The sequence below is a fragment of the Copadichromis virginalis genome, linkage group LG7, assembly GCF_057382275.1.
Source record: "Copadichromis virginalis isolate Kocher_CV1m ecotype Utaka linkage group LG7, C_Virginalis_male_GT1.1, whole genome shotgun sequence".
NCBI lineage: Eukaryota > Metazoa > Chordata > Actinopteri > Cichliformes > Cichlidae > Copadichromis > Copadichromis virginalis.
This window is the reverse complement of record NC_140624.1, coordinates 51,224,468-51,246,149: the sequence shown is the minus strand read 5'-3', so window position 1 is coordinate 51,246,149 and position 21,682 is coordinate 51,224,468. Positions and strand designations below refer to the sequence as shown.

The window sequence follows — 21,682 nt, the reverse complement described above, 5'->3', positions numbered from 1 at the left end:
GTAAAACAATAAACAGGTATCCTAAAAAGTTGATTCTGTTCAAGAACAGGCGAAAAAAGGCTAGCTAAAACAAATACATGTCCTCAACTCACAGGTATAAGTAGCTGAGTGATGCATTTTTCAAAAAATTATTACACACCTGTGAAACTGAAATTTTAGGGCAGCTGAGCTGAATGTGAATTAGAAAAAAGTTTGACATTTTGGCAGGCGAGAGACAAACAATAACTCCTGGGGAGGAAAAGTGCAGTGAAGCAATCCAATGAGGTTTGACTCTTTGCTGTCAGCCAATCTTTGGGTAATCTGATGTTGAAAGACCAATATGACCAAACTCTGCCCTTCTCCTTGATGCCTGCATCATCAGGTGTCAGATGGCAGCAATAAGGCTAATGGGATGATTTGGCACATTGTCAAATGCAGATGTGTATGCCAGTGAGGCAGAGATACAACAGCAATGCAAAGGAACTTATGCATGAAACAGGGTGTCATTATTATTTATTTCTTAAGTTTATTTCTCTTATTTCTATTTATAATTTATTGTATAAGTCCCTGATATATGGAAAATGATGCTACCCCGCAGATGATTTAACTTTTAATTTAGATTCAATAGTTCCTCCCGTTCTCCATCATTAGAGCACCACAGAAATAGTATTTTTTTTCTGGGCAAATGATGTGAGGAAATTTCTTCTGTATTATTTGGGGTATTAAATATGTATATATTTATTTGGTTTTGACTTGCATCATGAATAATGTCCAAAAACTAGAAACGTTCTCATTTACTTCAATTTGTAAATTACATCAGAGTGATTTTAATTTTTTAACTGATTTGATTATTTTTAAATAACTATATATGCTGTTTATGGTGTTTGATTTGTCTGTAAATAAAGAAGAAACTGTAAAAATATATATATTTTTTCTAGACACCAGCCAGAGCCAGTACTTTTTTTTCCTGACTGAGACAGGCTAGCAATAGCCTTTTCACAAGCAGCATATTTCCTAAAACGTGCTGCTCTTACCTTTGTTAGAGTTCATTATAAGTTGCACTGAGTAAAATAAATCAATGCTGTCTGAGTATTACATAGAATTATAAGTTGCTTTTACCCTGTGAATGTGAATTAGACACACTCGATGCAACAATAAACAAAGAGAAGTAATTGTAAAGTTGTGTGTGTGTGTGTGTGTCTGTGTGTAGGGGTGTGTGTGGATGTGTACATGCGTGTCTGTGGTCCTGTCTGTATGAGTGCGACTGCAGGTAAAAGCGAGACACCCCCGGCCCGTAAAGTGATCCTGACACCATGAATAATACAGGGTGCCGTGGCAGAGAGGATAAGTTGTCTGTGCAAGGCTCCTTTTTCACAGGGCTTTCTCCTGTGGGTCATGTGAGTGCTGAAGTGACACTAATTTTTCATGAGTGATGTGTGTGTATGCATGGTGTGTTTGTGTGTGTGTGAGTGTGTGTGCCTGCAGGTTGTGTGGCCAGGTAGGAGACGTCCAGGCAGTCATCCCTCCATCTGTGTGTCCTCAGTGGCTGCTCCGACCCCACGATCCCAGAGCATCTCTGCAGCCAAGGGTCAAATGAATTGTCTTACACCATTAGAAACTCTACGCAGCTCTTACGAAACTAAGGGTCAGGGAAGTGAATGAATAAAAGATGCCGTCCAAACAGAAAAAATCCACAGCTTCAGGAGAAACTGAAGAGGTTGATGACGAAGTGGAGGAAACTGAGCCAAAGTTAAAGGAGAGGAGCAACGGTTTGACCCGAGGGGACACCACTAAAAGGGGGAAGAGTCAGAAGAAACACAAGAGCTCCGAGAGCACTGAGAATCAGGAGCTTTCAGAGAACGTGAAAGCTAAAAAAGAGGGGGGAAAGGGACGAGAGAAAAAGAAGAAAAAGAAAGCAGATGAGGACGAGGATGCTGAGGCTGTGATTGAAGGCAAAGATGATGAGGGTGAGCAGAACAACAATGATCCCTCAACCAATACCAAAAAGAAGAAATCACAGAAACTCAAAGAAGAAGTGACCGAGGGAGTGAAGGAGGAAAAGAAGAAAAAGCACAAGAAATCTTCTGCAGAGAACCCGGAGGGGGACGCGGAGATGGGTTCCAAAGATAAAAAGTCCAAAGATGGCAAGAAAAAGAAAAAGTCTCACAATGACGATGATGAGGAGCCTTTAATTGAGGAGCAGGAAGAGGAGGAGGAAACAAAGAAAAAGAAGAAAAAGAAGGCAAAAAAGGGATCAGCAGACAGTGATGAAGATAAAAAGAAGAAGGGGAAAAAGTCCAAAAGCAAACAGGTGGACTACTCTGAAATCTACCAGAATGAACTGCTGAACTACCACACAGACTCATCCGATGGATATGAAGATGAATACTTCAAAAAGAAAGGTAAGAGCATCTGATTGCAGAGCAGATGGAGAAACCTCACATGTTGCTTTTAAAATAAAAAATCTGAGTCAATATGTTGGAGTGTATCAGCTGCTCAAACCTTGACTCCAGTTCTGTCAGCACTGAGCTGGAGCGCTCCGGGGAATCCCTCTGTTATTGTTCTGGGTGAAAGCTCAGTTATGTTCTACATGAATGACGCCAAACAGTGGCTCGGGGGCAGACAGGTGCTGGGTGCCATCCCAGTCCCAGGGGCTGGGAGCACAGCCGGGGCCAGAATCAGGCCTGCGAGTCAAAGGAGCTTTCTTAAAGCAGATCAGAGGCCCTCAGAAAGATGTTAATCAACTCTGCAGGACTATTTTGTGTGTTTTTTGTTAATAATGTTAATAGCATAAGATTTTCTTGTCATGTAACATATTTTAAGCATCCTCTGATTAGACTAGACTTATTTTTTTACACTGATTTCAGATATGGAATTCAATTTAAGCTTGCAAGTCAGGTTTTTGACATGCAAATCATTGACTTTTTGACAGAATGTTGGAATTGTTTCCTACTTAAATTGTTTTGATTGTTTATTCTGAAAAAAAAAAACCAATACCATAATATCATAGCATAGTCGCCTCAAGCTGATTTATATTGTAAGGTAGAAACGCTACAATAATACAGAGAAAACCCCAACAATCAGTTTACCGCCTATGAGCAAGTGTTTGGTGACAGTGGAAAGGAAAAACTCCATCTTAACAGGAAGAAACCTCCAGGAGAACCAGGCTCAGGGAGGGGTGGCCATCTGCTGTTACCAGTTGGGGACAAGATGATGATAAAGAAATTTCTGTCAGTTTAGCTAAAAACAAAAACCAGGCGGGTAGCGTGCCTCAGGGTAAAGTGGTCCAGGGTTCAAATTCATAATCTGGCTGGAGCTTTTCTGTGTGAAGTTTGCATGTTCTTCCAATGTTTGCATGGGTACTCCAGCTTCCTTCTGCTGTCCAAAGACATGCAGTTAGTAGGATTAGGTTAAAAATGCCTTTTCACGAGTACTGCTGATGAAATAACCCAATATAAAACATGCTTACTAGAATATTTATCGCAGTTTATCAGTCATCATGAATATCCTAACACAATGTTCTTTGTGTGCATCCAGTGAGAGAAATTAATTAGATGGCGTCATAGTTCAAAAGGTCAAGCTCAAAAGCCCCTTTATTCCTTCTTGTCCGTCTTGTGAACTTTTTACAGTGGAAGCTATTTGCAGAATGAAGAATTGAGCAGACTCCTAAATGGTAAATGGACTGGCTCTTATATAATGCTTTTTTACTGTGCTTCAGTGCTCCAGACACAAACACACAAACACACATACACATGCACAAGCACTTTTTCCATATATATCTTGCTGGATATATATTCAAACAACCTTGGAAAAGGCACAGATTTAGTACTTTTGCCCCAAAAGAAGTTTTGCTTTGTTTCAGTTTTTGTTTTTTTACATTTCTGAACGTGTTTGCAAGAGCTTACAAGACATGCAACACTGCAACATCATAATTTGTCTATTACATTCAATTACATTATTTATGTGTTTCCACATAAACACCTCCATAAAACTGACTTTATATAGTTAATGATTTACTTGAAGCTCTTGATCATCTTGCAGATTATAAAAGGAACATTAAGTATTTGTAGCTGTGATACACCTCTACAGTGAGAACATCTTTGTTACCTAACTGACCCACTCAGGTTTCTGACACTCCAAGGAGATTATCATGGTTGAGTTTTACCAGGCCACTGTCAATCTGATTTTATCAGGTGTCTCTCTTTCTCCTTAAGCTGGGTTTAATAGCTCGCCTCACTGTTAATTAGGTATCAGATTGACTTTGATCAAATTGCTCCTTTATCAGATCTGTACATTTCCTCTCTCCATCTTCTAGAAGGTTTAAGATATTCTCTTGCTGTCTAGCCTTCTTATGCATTTATCCTTAGTATTTAGTTTTATTTCATATGACACCTCAAACTGGCTTTTTTAACATTTACCTAGAACAGTGGACACCCTGCAGCATATATGTCAGATTCACTTTAGTCTAGTTTTGTAGTCCTATATACTAAAAATGAAGGGAACGCTCGATAACACAAAGCCACTTAATTTCAGGGATATCAGTCCAACCAGTTAGAAAGCACTAACCATTGTGAATTTATTTTATCTGCTTTGGTGCAAAGGAAAGAGACAGTAGGTACCCTGCAGAGGCAGCAGGACATTCTCGAAACAGCTCCTTATCCACCAACTCCAGCTGTAGCTCAGGAGATAGGACAGGTCATCTCATTTTATCCCTGGATGCCTCAGTAGGGGCAACGTAATAATCATCCGTAAGAGTGTGAATGTTAGATACAAAGCATAACAAAGTGCTTGGGTGAATTAGGCCTGTCATATAAACATGTAGAAAAGAGTTAAGAACCAGTCACTTTACTATCTCATATGTATGTAGTCTGAGTACCTCTATAAACGCAGACATTTTTGCATTTTGCTGGTCTGGAGCATGTAGGTGTGTTGTGTGCTAACATAATGCTATCATTCCAGACTCTGCAGGCCACGGTTTAAATGTAAATGTTAAATTTCATGACAGCTCAAGTACAAAAAGACTGAACATGTATGGCTTGTTTGGAAGGTTTGCCAGGAGAAAGATTCTTCCGTCTAACCAACATGGCAGCACAGCTTAGGTTTTGCAGCGTTGCATCTGAACGAACCAAAGAACTTCTGTAACAATGTCCTTTGGAGACCAAAGTGGTCATAATTAATCGCACACAGCAAATTCAAAAGTGTTAAATTTTTTGGTGTTAATAGTCTCCTTGCAAAAGTAGAGTTAATTTTACTCTAAGCAGAGTCACATTCTTTTAATGTAACTCTGAGGTGTAAAATGATAGTAGTTAAAATCGAGTGTTAAAAATGAGTGTTTCTCTGTCAAATCTGGAGGTGTTACAATGGAAACATTAACTCTTGACCTCTGAACTCTGAACTCCTAGAGGGGCTATGACACCAACAGAGTAAATTCACAGACTCCGCCCCCAGCACGGCTCCAATCGAAGCTGAAGTGAAGCCGTTTCAGAACATTTTGCTCTACATATTTGAGTTGTTTGCCATGCTTGGTAAGTCATTTTTTCAAAGATTGTTTCAATTATTTCTATTAGCTTTTACTTCTGTGGCTCTTTGGAGTTGAGACAAAGCTGTGTGAAAGGCATTAGCCATGTTGCTCGCTGATAGCATAATATTCTGTTTTAGCTAGCTGAAAGGTATTGTCTGCGGGCAAATACCACAGCCTTGAAAAAAAGCTTGCATGTGAATTTTCAGTCAAACTTTTGGTCAAATACACCTAAAACAATGTCTAGAATGTGAAATGTTGGTATAATGGTGCTACTTGAAGCCTGAAAACGATCGCCCATAAAAATAAAAAAAAACGAGCAAACCGCAGTAGCTGACGTCCTGACTGGATTCTACGTTAGCATCGATCCCTCCAGAGTTTTGTGCACACGGTTTAGGTAAAAATGAAAAAGGTTGAGGTTTTACATTTAGTTCAGTATTACCTGTTGCCTGTGTCCTTGTCTTTTGGGAAAATACTTTACACAAGTAATGGCTCAAAGAGGATTCCTTTTTTTTTTTTTTACTGTGCTGCAATTGTTTACTGGATTATTTGTGCCATTAATTACTGTCAACTAATTTTTATTCAATCTCCACACAGGATATGCTTGTGAAGATGGAATATGGGGGAGAGCAGAAGTGCGTTGAAGTTCCACAAAGTGATGAATGAAGGACATGCATATTGTATTGAAGAAATAAGTGATGAGAATGCTGTTATTTGCATTTACCATGTCAGACCTTTTGATAAACAAAATTCTAATGAAAGTGAGAACATGTATACTGTTACATCTTTCAGAAAATGTTTTGAAATTGTGGTGCACAGTTCAGAATAAATGTTTTTCAAAAACCATTGCATCTTTTTAGTAAATGTTTATTTCCAAAAGAAATTTCTAGAAGTTCAGAACAGTAAAATTCCCGCTTTTTAGAATGAATTAGAAGATAACTCTTACGTAGTTAAACTAAAATACTCTTTGAGAGCTAATATATAAACTCTTAACACCAAGTGTTAAATTATCAACTCCAGACAGATTTGGTGTTTAACACTAAATCAGAGTTAACGTACCAACTCTCCAAAAAGAGTTAAATTAACACTCTGGTGTGGACCCATATAGACACTTTAATAGTGTTGAAATCAAATCCGACAGTGTTAATTTGGACATGCTGGATTTGCTGTGCACCATTTATGGCAAAAACCAAACAGCATATAAGCACAAACACCTCAAACCAACTGTGAAGCATGGTGGTGGAGGGGTGATCATTTGGGCTCGTTCTGCAGCTGTAGGACCTTGGCACCATGCAGTCTTTGAGTCAACCGTGAACCCCTCTGTTTATCAAAGTATTCTACAGTCAAATATTAGGCCATCTATTGGACAGCTAAAGCTTTGCCCAACAGACTGACTGAAAAAGAAACTAATTAAGGTATTACAATGGCTCAGTTAAAGTCCAGACATCAACCTGATTGAGATGCTGGACCATAAGAAAGCTGAGCATAAACAAATGTCCACAAACATCAATGGAGTGAAGCAACTGTGTAACGAAAAGTGTGATAAAATTCCTCCACAGCTAGGAGGGAGATGGATAAAGCCAAATAGAAAATGAAGACTTCACCTGCTAATGGTGGTTCTACGAGGTATTAAATCATGGGGGGTATACTTTCACAGGACTCTCTTATATATAAACTTCTCCAAATCTATTGCATTTAATGAGCCACTCATTTACAAAATAGATGATAAGGCTAGGAACTTTTTCAAAATGTTACCCACATATTAGAAAGGGTTAGTGGTGCTTCTCATTCCCACACTATGTATGGCATACCTTATACTGGTTGTTTCATCCCTGGGTCATAGACTTTCATCTCAAAGACCAATACTTTCAAATGAAATCAAAACAGAAGAAATCCATTTGATACTTTAACGTTGCTGGACCAAAGTGTTACCTTTTTATAGTCTGTAACAGAATGAACATCCTTTTGAAATCTTCTCTAAAACAGCAGATTTTTGTTTAGATTGTTACTCTAAAGCTCCAAAACACTAAAACTTTTTTCATGGATTAAACCAAAGTATTACTTTTAGGAAAATAGTTATTTTGATCTGCTAATGAATATGAATGTAAAACAGAGGGAACTTAAATGCTGCCACCACTTATCCCGTACTTCATAATAACCCACAAATTGAAAGGGTGTTTCTTGAGTAGAAGTCGAGCGATCAGCAGTCATTAGGATTTATTTTCTGCACGACTTGATTTTTTTCTTAGTTTGATTCGTCCTCTCTTCTCCATGCAAACGATGTGAATGTCACCACCTCAGGTAGATTTTACAGACGGATGAAATGTGAGAGAGGATTGGCTGATGTATAATGCCAGACATGGATTCGTTGCAGTTTCGCCTCATTGAATTCCCTGGCAACTGTGCATGGAAGGAAACATAATGCTCCATAATGTTTATAGATTATTGGACACTGAGGATGTGACTTTGTGTTCGTCCTTTGGTTCAAGTGATTATTCATTAAGTTTTTGTATTAGATATAATGTAATTTGTGACTGTATTTCAGATTGTATTTTCCCTTTTATTCTCTTCTCCCTTCTCCCCTCTCTTCCAGTGTACGAGGTAGTTACTGTCACTGGTGATGTTAAAGGAGCTGGGACAGATGCAAATGTATTTGTTACCCTTTTTGGAGACTTTGGCGTCACGCCCAAGGTCCACCTGGCAAGCAAGTGAGTTTAAAAGGGCTTTTGGTGGTGTTCTTGAATTCGTTTGATGAATATGCTTTTTTTCGTTTGTTTAAATCAGATCTAAGTGACTTACTCTGTTTCACCATCATATGATGTTTAATACGTCCTTTTTCAGTTTGTTATGCCAGTTTAGCACCTTTTCAATGTCAGTTGTTGACTTTTTAATCTTTTCTATTCTTCTCCATTCCTTCAGCACAGAAAAGAGGTATTTTTTATTTAATCAAACTGTAAAATGATGCTTATGATCCTGTCCTTGTGTTGGCTTGTATTGTCAATATAACACTGTATGTGAGAGAATTCCTGTTTAACATCAAAACCTGATGTCCAAAGAACCAGTGATGCAAGATAAAATGACTTTGCACACCAGCCATTAAAAAAGATATTAACCAGTAAATTCTTTGACGTCAGACAACAGAGCAGAGGTTTGTTGGTAAATGGGAATGTCTCTTATATACAGTGCATTAAGTGTTGGACATAGGATATCTGGAGTAAGGAGGAACTATGTGACATGGCTGGTCTTCATTTCCATTTAGAGATAAATGAAAGAAGACCACGATGTCATTTCTGGGGACGATCAAATGACTCTCAGGGGATCTTAGCAGCAGGCTTCCTTTATCTCTGCACACATTGATTGACAGATAGGATTACCTGTGAAGCGTAACAGATATACCATGTTACTGTCAGCCACTCTGGACCATGTCACCCACACCTTGTGGTGGTCTCACCCATCCACTTCAGACAGCGTCCACATCCTTTGCATTTACTGTCTATCTGCTGTGTGACTGTAGTGTTGCTCAGCCGATGAGCTACACACACACGCACACGCACGCACACACACACACACACACACACACACACACACACACACACACACACACACACACACACACAGATGTTCAGGAGCCCCTTTTGGTGACATATTAAACAAACTGCATTGTAAGGAGTTTCACCTTACTCCAATATAAGTTAGGTCCTGCCTGTATTGTGTTATCGTCACTGGAAACTTTAACAGCATGATACAGGTAAGGGAGGGTTGCTATGTCTCCGAGAATATTTGCCCCACTGATCAGTGAGGCAGATTAAAAATGCAACTCTTTGGAAATTCAGTGTAATTATAAAACACGTTCAAATTGCATGAATTCCAAAGTTTGCTGTGAGTTTTCTCCACCCCTCCACCGGATAATCAGTTTCTCCCCTTCATTCTCTTGCAGGTGATTTGACATTGAGAATGAGGGCATGTATTCATGTGTGTTGTACAGTATTTCAATCTTGGCAGTTTGTTGCAGTATGATGACACTGTGCACCTTATTTTGTGAGCCTTGGCATTGTCTGTCCACTGAATGTTGCAGGAAGATGAGAACAGATGGAGATATGGGTCAGACACAAAGGCAGGTATTCTCTGTTAATGGAAAAGAGGGTGTCTGATTCACGGTGTTGGGCAGAGGGGGGTCTGGTGTGCTCATGGGCCTGGTTCGACTCCGGGAGGGGGTAAATGTACTTGAGGAGGAAGCAGGAGAGGTGAAGGTTTCAGATTATACCACTGCCACGAGACAACCAGGGTACCCTAAATCTGCGTCATTAAGGGGGATACGATTTACTGTTCCAGAGTTTAGGTCACGTGTCTCTGGGTCTCTAGACTGGGACATTCAGAGCATTGTACTGATATTATTCACATTTTGACATTTTCCAGAAGCCGGACTGCATTTGAGAAGAATAAGACGGATGTTTTCCGAATCAAAACACACAACGTGGGGCCTCTAAAGAAACTGAGGTAGTGTATCGCTAATAGTCGACTGTGATAACTCGTATAAAAACTCACATGTATGCACGCTTTAAATACCCCATTACTGTGTCTGGATTAAATACCCAGAATGCACAACTACAGGTCACTGACAACATCACAATTTCTGCTTCATAGTTGAGCATTCCTCACACAGCATAACAACAGCTTACTAAGAGGATCCCACAGGAACATTTCTCGCTGTGCGGCGGGCCATCAAAGGATTTCATCCAGTGACAGAAGGTTAAGCCCCATCTGCTGTGTGAAGTTTGTCTCCTCTAGAGAGAAAGACACAGAGTTACATCGCAGCCACAAGACATGACCTCTGAAAACAGGCCCCAAGATTTAAACATGCTGAATTGTCAGGATTTGCTAAAAGAATAATGTTGCATTCTGATTTAAAACTTTGTTTCTTTTTCTAGCATGCCAGACACAGTTTTCTTACCTGTTATGGAGACGATCCTCAGTCAAGGTCCACCTATTTGCTTTTTTTTTTCAAGGTCAAGGCAAATCAGCTTAAGACATTTTAAGAAGAACTTAAAATTCTAAGGGCTACTCAAATTGCATGTGAATAATTCAACATTTGCTGTAGAAAAAAGCAATACAGTTCAAAACTCTGGAAAAAGCTAAAATGGTAAGGAGATTATGTGCGGGGATTATTTGGCCAAACTAGAACTTAATAAAGCTTCTCCTGTTGTAGACATTGCCAGGGCAGTGTTAATCCTTACTGTAATGAAAGTGCTGTCATATATATTGCAGTGGGCTGAGGTGGGGACCCAAATGCAAATACACAGGGAGGCAAAGATCAACACAAGTAAGCTGTTTATTCGGCCAATAAAGATCTACAGATAAAAACAAAACTAAACAAAACAAAGACAAGCCCAAACTACAAAGATAATAAGTCCAGGAAACATGCTGGATGTAGAACAGCAGGCGATAGGACAACACAACAAGGAACACAAGCAAACTGAGGCTTTAAATACACAGAAGAGATAATCGGGGAGATGGGAACCATAAGGGTAATAAGACACAGCTGAAACTAATCAAGCATCCCGAGACAAAGGAAGTCACTAACTAATGCCGCATTCCAGGTTAAGTCAGACGTCGACATTTCCAAGTTCCCAGTTATAGTTTCAATTTGAGACACCCCTTCAACTCAGATTTCCTACTTGGAAAGTCTGAGCAGCTCCACCAATCTTGAGTTAGCAAACCGAACATAAACAGCAGTAAAAGTGTAAAACTTTTAACCTGTCCTGTCATTGTTGTTTGTGACTCACTATATAAGCCACACACAGAGCACTGACCAGATGCTGAGATGGTTAGTTCTTAAAAGTTACCAATGTTGTTCAATAACAGCAGAGCTCTAAACCTCCTGTGGCAATAACATCAGCACACAAATTGTGCACCAGGAGCTTCACACCATGTGTTTCTATGGATAAGCAGCTCCCGTTGTTGTAATGTGTAGGTGGCTTGGTATTTTTATCTACATAGTGTAGATTTCTAGATTTGACATGGGAGTGCATTATTCATTTTGTTATTCTACCCCATCGTATTCATTTTCAGTGTCTGATAGTGTAAGCTGCAATACTTAAACACAACAACCATTGTTGTATAGTATTAAACACTGAAGACATTCAAACAGACATTTAAAATAAAAAACAAATGAGATGTGAGGGTCTCATCTGATATTACCTCCAGGCTGCATTCGTGTCTCTCTCTGAATCTGCTGATTTCCTCAGGATCGAGCACGACAACACAGGGATGAGTGCCAGCTGGTTCTTGGATAGAGTGGTGGTGACTGACATGAACCGACCCCATCTGCGCTTTTATTTTGCCTGCAACAACTGGCTGAGTCGGGAGGAGGGCGACAACCTGTTTGTCAGGGACCTGCTGGGCAGCATGAACCCCATGGACGTCCCGAAATGTAGGTCAATCCGGGACAAACCTGTAATAATAAGCAGACCAAAATGTTCACAGAGGTTAAAACAAAATAACAGTCCTAAATACCTTCTCCACATGTCAGAGAAACCCCGGGGATTAGAAATGGTTGACTCTTGTAATAAGATGTCTAAAAGCCAAATATTATGTAATGCCTCTAGAAAGCACTCTGGTCTCTACCACTCAAAGTGGACAATCATTTTAAATATTTATTTTTCTAAATGAGAACTACGTCTGATGTTTTTTATGTGTTAGAGCCATGTGTCTGGCCAGTTGCACACAACCAGTGCTCGATAGCTTTGGCTACGTTCACACTGCAGGCGAAAGCGCATCAAATCCGATTTTTTTGACCCTATGCGACCCATATCCGATCATGCTATGACAGTGTGAACGGCGCAAATCCGATATTTTCAAATCCGATCTGGGTCACTTTCGTATGTGGTACTGAATCCGATACATATCCGATGTTTTAGAAAGCGACTGCTGTTTGAACGGTCAAGTCGCATTAAATCCGCCTTTTACGTCACCGACACAAGACTGAAGCCAATTATCAGCGCCCGAGAAGACATCGCGAACGCTTCCTAGCCATCCAGTGTAGATGTCAGTGAAACTGTTGGGAAGACAACGTAAACATTTTATTTGTACTGTATAATCTGCAGATTCTGACAGAAATCTGCAGCTATCCTTTGAAGCACCGCTCCTCTCTTAAACAGCAATAAGGATCATTATTAGGTTATTTACATTATTATGTAAATAACAAAATAACTTAAAGCAAAAATTGGGAAACGTAAAGTCCGAAGTCTTTATATTAACGGCCACCAGTCAAACAATACTGTTTGTTCTTGGTCTAAACAGAGCGCGTTGTGTGTGACATCTTCTTTTGCGCATGCGGGCCGCTTTGAGCGTTCACACTAGAGAGCGTTTGCTGTCGCATTTTATTTGTAGTGTGAACGAGGAGACAAAAAAATCGGATTTGATCAAAAAATCGGAATTGAGCATTAACACGTGCAGTGTGAACGTAGCCTTAGTGTTTTAGATAGAGTTTCAGGCTGTCATTGAATTCCACTAGAGTGTAATCCTCAGGTACAGCCCATGTGTCCTCTGTGGCAACGTGATCTAGCATTTAAGCGACTGTAGCCAATCAAGCAAAGCACTGTGAACCTGAGGCTCACGTAAAGACACAAGGGTGCTGTGCGGTGAGGGAGTGGTCACAGCAATATAACTGTAATGAACAGACACGCACTGTTATGAATATTTAAAATGGAAGCCATCTGAGTGTCGAAGAGACTGCTATGTGCTACTTACATACCCTTCAGATTGCTTGACTTGTTTTATGTCCCATGTTCTGCAGTGAATAAATATATAGTGAGCGTGTTTACTGCTGATATGAAGGGAAGTGGAACCGATGCTGATGTCTTCCTGAATATTTTTGGAGAGAACGGTGACACAGGTAGGGTGGGAACAAAGGTTTTTTTTAATATGGTTGACAAAAAAATGTAAAGCTGTACAAAGTAATAAAATTAGAAAGATAATACTGTAAATGTACAGTTACACAAACAGAAGTAACTGTGTGAAATCTTCATAGTTATTAAACTAAAGCCAGAAAGTGTTCAACATTTGGTACATTAAACCATGATCACTGGTAAGCTTTGCAATGACATACGTGGTTATTGTGTGTGTGTGTGTTTGCTATAAACTGTGTGTTTATTATCAAAGGGGAGAGAAGACTGGACAGTGACAAAGACAACTTTGAACGTGGGTCAGAGGACAAGTTTACAATAGAGGCCCCAAACCTCGGGAGGCTGAAGAAAATCACTATAGGTCACAACAACAGAGGCTCTTCAGCTGGATGGTTTCTGGATAAGGCATGTAAACCAGCATACGCAATCTGCTCAGATGTGTACATATATATATATATAAAACGCTGATGATAGTGTGTAATGTTCCTGTGTAGGTGGTAATAGATGACATGGGTAACAAAGAATTGTACGAATTCCCGGTGTATAACTGGTTTGCCTTGGATGAAGGTGATGGCAAAATACAGAGAGATGTGTTGGTTGGAGCCACGCAGCCAATGGGTGAGAAAAAAACTGTTGGAACCAATTTTTCGAGGGTAACTGAAATTGCAAATAGTTCAAATTGATGCAAAATTACTGTGGATAATATTAAAATATAAATGGACTTTTTGGACCAATGTATAAAGCTCAAAGTCTGTGGAGACAGTTGGCTAAAAGGCCAGTTTTTCAAATTCGTAACATCTTTAAAATTGAAGAATTTTAACAGCCCTGTTACAACTGCAAATGCTGACAAGTATTTCTATTCCCATGTAGAGGTTTTTTAGGTCAAATATTGAAATTCTACGAAAATTCATTCACATTGGAGAGCATGTAAACAGTCATGGCAAAAATTCAATTCAATTCAATTTTATTTACACAGCTCCACATCACAACGACAGTCGCCTCAAGGCGCTTTATATCGTAAGGTAGACCCTACAATAATACATACAGAGAAAAACCCCACAATCATATGACCCCCTATGAGCGAGTACTTTGGCAACAGTGGGAAGGAAAAACTCTTTTAACAGGAAGCAACCCTCAGCAGAACCAGATACAGAGGGGCGGCCATCTGCTGCGACCAGTTGGGGTGAGAGAAGGAAAACAGGATAAAAGACATGCTGTAGAAAAGAGCAGAAAAAGACAGTAGACACTATGTCCATTTTTTACATATCAGGACATAATAAAAAGTGATCTAGTCCTTACCAGGTCTTACCAGTTTGTTTTTTCTTTTTAGCTATTCTGTTTTACATTTGCTGTTCTGCTTGGAATCTTTCCCTTATTGCATGACACAGTTTCAGCCAGGCTTTAGCTCTTAGACAGATGGCTTCACATGAGACTATAGGATTCTTTGGTGTATAGATGAGTTTGCAATCAAGTCCATGAGTACAAAGTGTTCAGGTCCTGTAGCTGCAAAAACAAATCATGAACCTTCCACCACCGTGTTTGGCAGTTGGTAGGAGGCATTTGCGCTGATCTGCTGTGTTTGGTTGTTGCCAAACGTGCCTCTGTGCATTAAGGCCAAACAGCTTCACTTTGGTCTCGAGAGAACATTGTACCAGAGGTTTTGTGGTTTGTTCAGATGCTACTTTGTAAACCTTAGCTACGCTGTCATGTTCTTTTTAGAGAGAAAATACTTTCTCCTGACAGCCTCTTCAAACAAACAATACTTGTTTAGTCTTAAATATTTAACATGCTAACTGAGGTCTGCAGAGTCTGTGATGTAGCTCTTGGGTTTCTGCTGTTTCTCTGAGCACAGCAGTCTTACCAAGAGGGGATTTTTACCGTAATTTCCACCTGGCAACTGTCTTTTCTATTTGTGAATAATCTTTCCCACTGTGGAATGATGGGCTTTAAATTATTCATAAATACCCAGCTAAACAGCAACAACTGATTCTTTAAGATCGTTGCTAATGTCTTTCCTCCTTGGCTTTGTGTTAACACACCCCTCACTGTTCCTGACCAGCACACTGACTAAACCTCTGCTTTTATAGACGTGATCACAATAGCTAATGATCAATAAATCAAGTGCATTTCATCACCCTCCTAATCCTAATCGAAGGAGTGAGGGTGGACTGCATTTTGGCTTTTTTCCCCTTAAAAAATAAGTAATGACACTGTGTAATATGCCATGTTTGGTTGATCATTTGATTGTGCTGGCCTAAATTTAAGACTTGCTAAAGACCAGATTGTTTTCATTATGTCCTGAACCCTTAGAGTTGACTCACCTTACTATTTGATGCCACTGTAGGTATAAAGAAAAAAACAAACAAACCATAAACTCCTGAGAAACTTTTAAAGGGAACACTGTTAGTGGTGGACCTATATGAACAGTAAAATATACCAGGTTCACCTGCTTTTTTCAATAGAGTTTATAGCTCTAAAAATGTACTGCACATTCTTTTCTCAGGTGTGACACTGGGTGCTTAGTCAATGTAGTGGAGCATTTAGCTACTAAATGAGTCAAGAGGACATCAGGAGCTAGAAGAGACTACTGGTGTGATGATGATGATGCCAATGTTAATTTCAGTGTTAACACTTTGGACCAAAAATGTGTCGTGCATTTTCCTGTCGCTCCTTAGGAATTGTGTACAATGTCCAAGTGATGACTGGAAACGTGAGGGGTGCGGGGACCAACTCTAAGATCCACATGGTGATGCATGGAGCTAAGGGCATAAAAAACAGCGGCAAAGTCTTCCTTGAAGGCGGGGCTTTTGAGCGCGGTCTCATCGACATCTTCAATGTGGAGATCTGTGAACTGATGAGCCCACTCAGCAGGGTCACCATCGGGCACGACAATGGCGCAGTTGGTGCTGGATGGTACTGTGAAAAGGTATTTTTTTTCTTTTTCTTAAGTATGAACAGATCACTTCTCAAAGTGTCATACATCCATCAACCATTTCTCATCCAGGTGGTTATATACTGTCCGTTCACGGGGATAGAGCAGACGTTTCCGTGTGGGATGTGGCTGGATGAGGATGAGGGAGATGGGCTGATTGAGAGGGAGCTGTATGAGATGGTCTCTCTCAGGCAGAAAAAACAGATGAGTGGGTGTCTTCATTCTGCTTTACTCAGTGAATAAAACATCAAAACATAAATCTTCTATATGTACTTTAGTGTCACACTTACTCTGTTTCCATTTAGAGTACCCATGGTCGCTGTGGATTTGGACCTCAGATGTAAAAGGGGCAGGGACAGATGCCCAGGTGTTTCTGCAGATCTATGGAGAGAAGGGCAAGTCTGATGAAATGAAACTAGAAAACAACTCGGACAGTTTTGAACAAGGCCAGGTTGATAAATTCATGGTAAGTCTTGAGTTCACCTGATAAGGTGAATAAAACAGCTTCATCTATTGTTCATTTAGCACAATAATCATAAAGTCTGTCAAAGAAACTTTTTTCCTAAACTATCCATTCTTATTTTACATTTGGGGATAATTGTAGATTGAAATGCCAGACATTGGGAGACTGCTGAAACTGCGGATCTGGCACGAGAAGAGACATCCATTCGCTGGTTGGCATTTAGGAAAGGTGAAAAAATTGTCAGTATAAGCTGTTAAGTCTGTTGTACAGGGTCACCTTTGAGCAATGAATCTGGCACTGAGCAAGTGTTACTTGTACTGTGGATGTTGAAGTCTTTGGACCAGTTCAACACTTCGCTCCGGTGTGAACTATCTCAGCAATTGTTTGGGAATGTTTGCCTTTGGACTTTGTTGATTCCCGTGCTTTGACAACTATTAAGTGAAACCTTAAAGATTGCTTTAACTTTATATCTTCAACTTTATCTGACAAATGCTAGCATGCTATTATGTATTGAAATAGTAAACAATGTACCTTGAAGCCGATCTCATCAGCTTCAGCTGTTTTGGTGTTAATGAAATTAACAGTTGGAGAGGTTGACGTTTTTCCCCCTCATCTTTTCTGGCTGTTTTTTCACTAATTTTGCATTGGCTAGGTTCAGTGTCGCTGCTGTTAGCATGAGGTCATACCTGGATCCTACAGAGGTTGCACAAGGCGTCCATCTCATCCAGGATGGCACATCAATGCATGCCATTGTGAGAAGGTTTGCTGTGTCTCCCAGCACAGCCTCAAGAGCAAGGAAGCGACAGGGACTCTAGAAGAGCTGGACAGGGCCATATCAGTATAGATATCCAGCAAGACTTTTGTTTCCCTTTGAGATCTGATGTGTTTTCAAAGCATTCCTTTATTTATTTCTTTTTTTGAGCAGTTTAGATGCTGTCATTGCTGCAGTCCTGTTTGAAAGGAATATTGTGAACCAAATTATGATTTTCTGCAGGTCACCTTGCTCAAGACGCTAACCATGGAGAAATATTCTTTTGAATGCGGCCGTTGGCTGGACATCAACGAGGATGACAATGAGATTGTCAGAGAGCTTCCAGCGACAGGAGTACTTATTGATGAGCCACTGCCCTGTAAGAGGGCTCTGCAGAACACTGCAGATGTTCAGACTCCATGTTCACAGTCAATTACAAACAGTATGTCTTGAGTGAATGTAGCTCCTTTACTCTCTCTTTGTTTCTTCAGTGATTAAGTACAGAGTCACCATCTGCACAGGAAATGTCAGTGGCAGTGGCACCGATGCCACCGTCTTCCTCAATGTTATTGGTGACCTAGGTGAGACGGGCGATCGACTCATGATTATGAGCAAAAACAACGTTAACAAATTTGAAAAGGGAAACGTGAGTGTATTAATAAACAAGAATGAACCCAATAATTAAGTAAATATGTGTGAAATGCACAGCAAGCATCTTTACATGGCTGTCTCTTTCTCTTCCCTCAGCACGATGAGTTTCTCATTGAGTCCGTATCCTTGGGCCAGGTGCGCAGGGTCCGTGTGGGTCATGACGGCCGTGGTGGAGGCTGCGGTTGGTACCTCGATAAGGTGATGGTCAGGGAGGAAGGCCAGCCAGAGAGTATGGCCATTGAATTTCCTTGTTACAGGCAAGACAATAGTTTCCAAATAACTCAAATGCTCTCACAGATATGGTTTCTTTGCAGATTATTAATTTCATTGTCACTATATGCTAAATCTTAAACTAAAAGCACTAGAAGCAGCAGGATGCTTGACACTATTAAAAATCACTTAACAGAACTCCTCAGGTTTGAACTTTGGACAGTGGCCTAGCAGTTTTCTCCTGTTTCCTGTTTTTATGCTAGGTTAAGTTAACCAATCGTTGGCTGGAGCAGGGCCGTGCAGAGAGGTTTAAAGGGGCGGGTGCTCAAAGTTAAAAAGGGGCACATTGAACCAGGCTGAATAACAACAACACGCATTCATTAAGAATCTAATATGGGAAGGGCAGGGCTGTGTTGATCTGAGACTGTAGACATTAAAAAGTCCATAGGAGAGATGGTAGCTGATTAAACAAGTGTCATGAGATAATAACAAAATGCAAAGATTGGTGACAGCGCTTGGAACCATAAGGCAACAAAAAACTGTGAGAAATAATTTAGGCTCTGCCTGTGAATCACTCTTTGCTTCTCTTCTTCCTTCCACAACTTGCTATTGCAATAAGCTATAATCTAATTATCCACACCTAACAACTCTTGCACTTAATCTATAATAAAATGATGACAGAAAAATGTTATAGCACTGCCTTTAGTAGCCTCACACAGCTCCTACTGTTTCCTCCTCATGTCCTTACCAGGCATGTCTGGACAATGTTATATCATGAGTAATATTTTTTTTAAAAATCCATCTAAATAAAACACACACATGCACGCACACACAGTGACATTTTAGACCTTCTTCAGAATACTGTACTATGGGCATCACTGTGCTGATCCAGAATCCTTACATTATTATTTATTACTAGAGCTACAATAATAAAGCAATGAGGAGGGGGAAGTAATAAATATGAAATAATGTATTTATGATGATTCCATTTGTTTCACTATCCACTCTGTGCAGGGCAAAGCTTATTACATTTTTAAACTGTAGAGATACAATAATTTTACTGCTGTAAAATCCAAATTTTGTCTTATTTAAAATATAAATCTAATATAATCTGCTTCCTAATGTATGTTCTTTAAAATGCAGCTTGTGTTTTTTAATATATTATAATTATAATAATTATTATGTGGACATGCATATTAGATCGTTTTTTAGTGAAATATAATCCCTCCAGAAAGGCAGGAAAAGCCCGGAAACTTACTTTAAAACTAAATATGTTCCCTAAAACGGTGACAGAGCTACAGACCCATGACAGCCAGGTAGCCAGCAGCTGTGACCAGCACTACTTGTGCAGTTAATAAAAGGACAGGTAATGTTTGTCGCGCTGTTGCACACACAGCACGCTCGTTTGTTTCAGTTCGTCAGTTGCAACAAGACAACTTACCAACGTGTACGTAATAAGTTAATACTCCTGGGTGCTATACACTACAGTGTACGCTGTACACCTACTTACTGGTTTTGTCGCATCAGTCTGTGTCTCTGAGTTAACTTGTGTTTCTCCTACAGCTCCGGACCGCTAAAAATGCGCGTGCTCTTTGTGAGCTCGTTCCCGGCTCGTAACCAGCGCGTTCTGCCGTCAAGGGCGATCATTGGTTAAATGTGATCATGTGACTGATGCAAGCCAGATCCTTTTATTTAGCAAAACTGTGATTAATAGTTAAATATTATTGTTGAGGGGCACACACATAAAAAAAAAAAAATTTAAAAAAAAGTTGCCTCAACAAAAGGGCACTTTGGGCTCCCATCAGGAAAGGGGCGGGTGCTCAAGCCCCTCTAGCCCCCCCCCTCTGCACGTGCCTGGGCTGGAGCTTTAGTTAGCATACAGTCATCTTCTCTTTTCGGCTGTTCTCTTTAGGGCTCACCACAGAGGACCATCTGCCTCCAACTCACCCTATCCCTCCCATCTTCCTCTGGTACATCAACCCGCTACACGTCCTTCTTCACTACTTCTCTGAACCTCCTCTGTAGTTTTCCTCTTTCGCTTCTGCTTGGCTGCTCCGTATTCAACATTATGTCCAGTATACCCACTATGCCTCCTCGCTTTGCCTCCAAACTACTCAATCTGAGACCCTGAGATATACAAATTTCTAATTGTGTTCATCCCGATCAGTCCCAGTTAAATTAGCATCTTCATATTCTTCAGTGGATCTCCGGCTTCCTCCCACAGTCCAAAGACATGCAGTTAGTGGGGTTAGGCGAACTGGTAAATCTAAATTGCCCATAGGTGTGAATGTGAGTGCGAATGGTTGTTTGTCTCTATGTGTTAGCTCTGCGACAGACTAGCGACCTATCCAGGGTGTACCTTACCTCTCTGACAAAGTCAGCTGGGATAGGTTCCAGCCCCCCCGGCGACATTGAATTGACTAAGAGGATGGATGGATGTCAATCTTTTCACAAGAAGTGTAAAATTTTTTACTTTGTATATTACATACATATTTATATATGTTTTATATACAGAAATTGCATACATTTTGTAGTGTCCACTTTCTTCTGAAACCAACACAGACAGAATCCAGTCAGACAAAATCCTCCCACCAGCTCGAAATCTCTCTTAAGTGTTGTAAATTGACCGCTCTTACCTTCACTAGCTCTCCAGTGGCTTGCGTGTAAATAGTTAGGCAGCTGATGGACGAGTGTGCCATTACAAATGGAGACTAAATGAATGTGGCCAGCTCTGTGCTTCTAATAGTGGTGCCAAAACCACAAGGCTGAGGTGCAGTGTTACCTCCTCCTGTCTGTTTGATTTGGCAGTCAGGGAAAATTGATTCCCACTTTCAGTGTGGAAATTGTTACATGAATAATGTTAGGCCACTTAAATGTTTTGTAATTATTAAGTTAATGATTGGGATTTTAATCTGGAAAATGTAACCGTTAAAATGTAAGTCAGTTAATATCATGTTCTGTCTGTTTCCTCTTCTTTCCTCTTCTTATTGTTCAGTGGCTTCAGAGGTTCTGTCAGTCCTATAGCATCATTCTTCCAGTGAAGTTATGAATACATAAATATTATGTCATCTTTTTAATATTTCCATTTCCAGGGATTTTCTAAGTGTGTAGGAAGGCTCCTCTGATTCTGTTTTTACGCCATTGAGGTACATTTACATGTGTGTTTTTCTTCAGGTGGTTGGACCGTAATGAGGATGATGGACAGATTGTCCGTGAGTTAGTTCCAGCGGGAGACGGCCTGCGTCTCTTCAGTGAGTACACAAGAACATTTTAA

The 21,682-nt window shown here is 40.1% G+C and overlaps 1 protein-coding gene across 3 annotated transcripts in view; it reads left to right on the top strand.

Annotated features, from left to right (window-relative positions):
• Window positions 1-18: 18 nt before the first annotated feature.
• The window catches only part of loxhd1a (lipoxygenase homology PLAT domains 1a), a 43,117-nt gene continuing 21,453 nt past the window's right edge, over window positions 19-21,682 (top strand). For 2 of the 3 annotated variants that reach the window (XM_085464043.1, XM_085464045.1), the window contains exons 1-15: window positions 19-2,381; window positions 8,091-8,205; window positions 9,914-9,994; window positions 11,743-11,927; window positions 13,293-13,391; window positions 13,658-13,806; window positions 13,896-14,019; window positions 16,077-16,327; window positions 16,406-16,541; window positions 16,639-16,799; window positions 16,938-17,024; window positions 17,791-17,926; window positions 18,039-18,193; window positions 18,295-18,455; window positions 21,583-21,659. In XM_085464043.1, the coding sequence (XP_085320169.1) occupies window positions 1,649-2,381; window positions 8,091-8,205; window positions 9,914-9,994; window positions 11,743-11,927; window positions 13,293-13,391; window positions 13,658-13,806; window positions 13,896-14,019; window positions 16,077-16,327; window positions 16,406-16,541; window positions 16,639-16,799; window positions 16,938-17,024; window positions 17,791-17,926; window positions 18,039-18,193; window positions 18,295-18,455; window positions 21,583-21,659 (2,650 nt within the window). In that variant the 5' untranslated portion in view covers window positions 19-1,648. Of the gene's footprint in view, window positions 2,382-4,904; window positions 5,505-6,094; window positions 8,206-9,913; window positions 9,995-11,742; window positions 11,928-13,292; window positions 13,392-13,657; window positions 13,807-13,895; window positions 14,020-16,076; window positions 16,328-16,405; window positions 16,542-16,638; window positions 16,800-16,937; window positions 17,025-17,790; window positions 17,927-18,038; window positions 18,194-18,294; window positions 18,456-21,582; window positions 21,660-21,682 lie in introns of those variants that run through there. The other variant, XM_085464044.1, reaches the window with a different exon arrangement.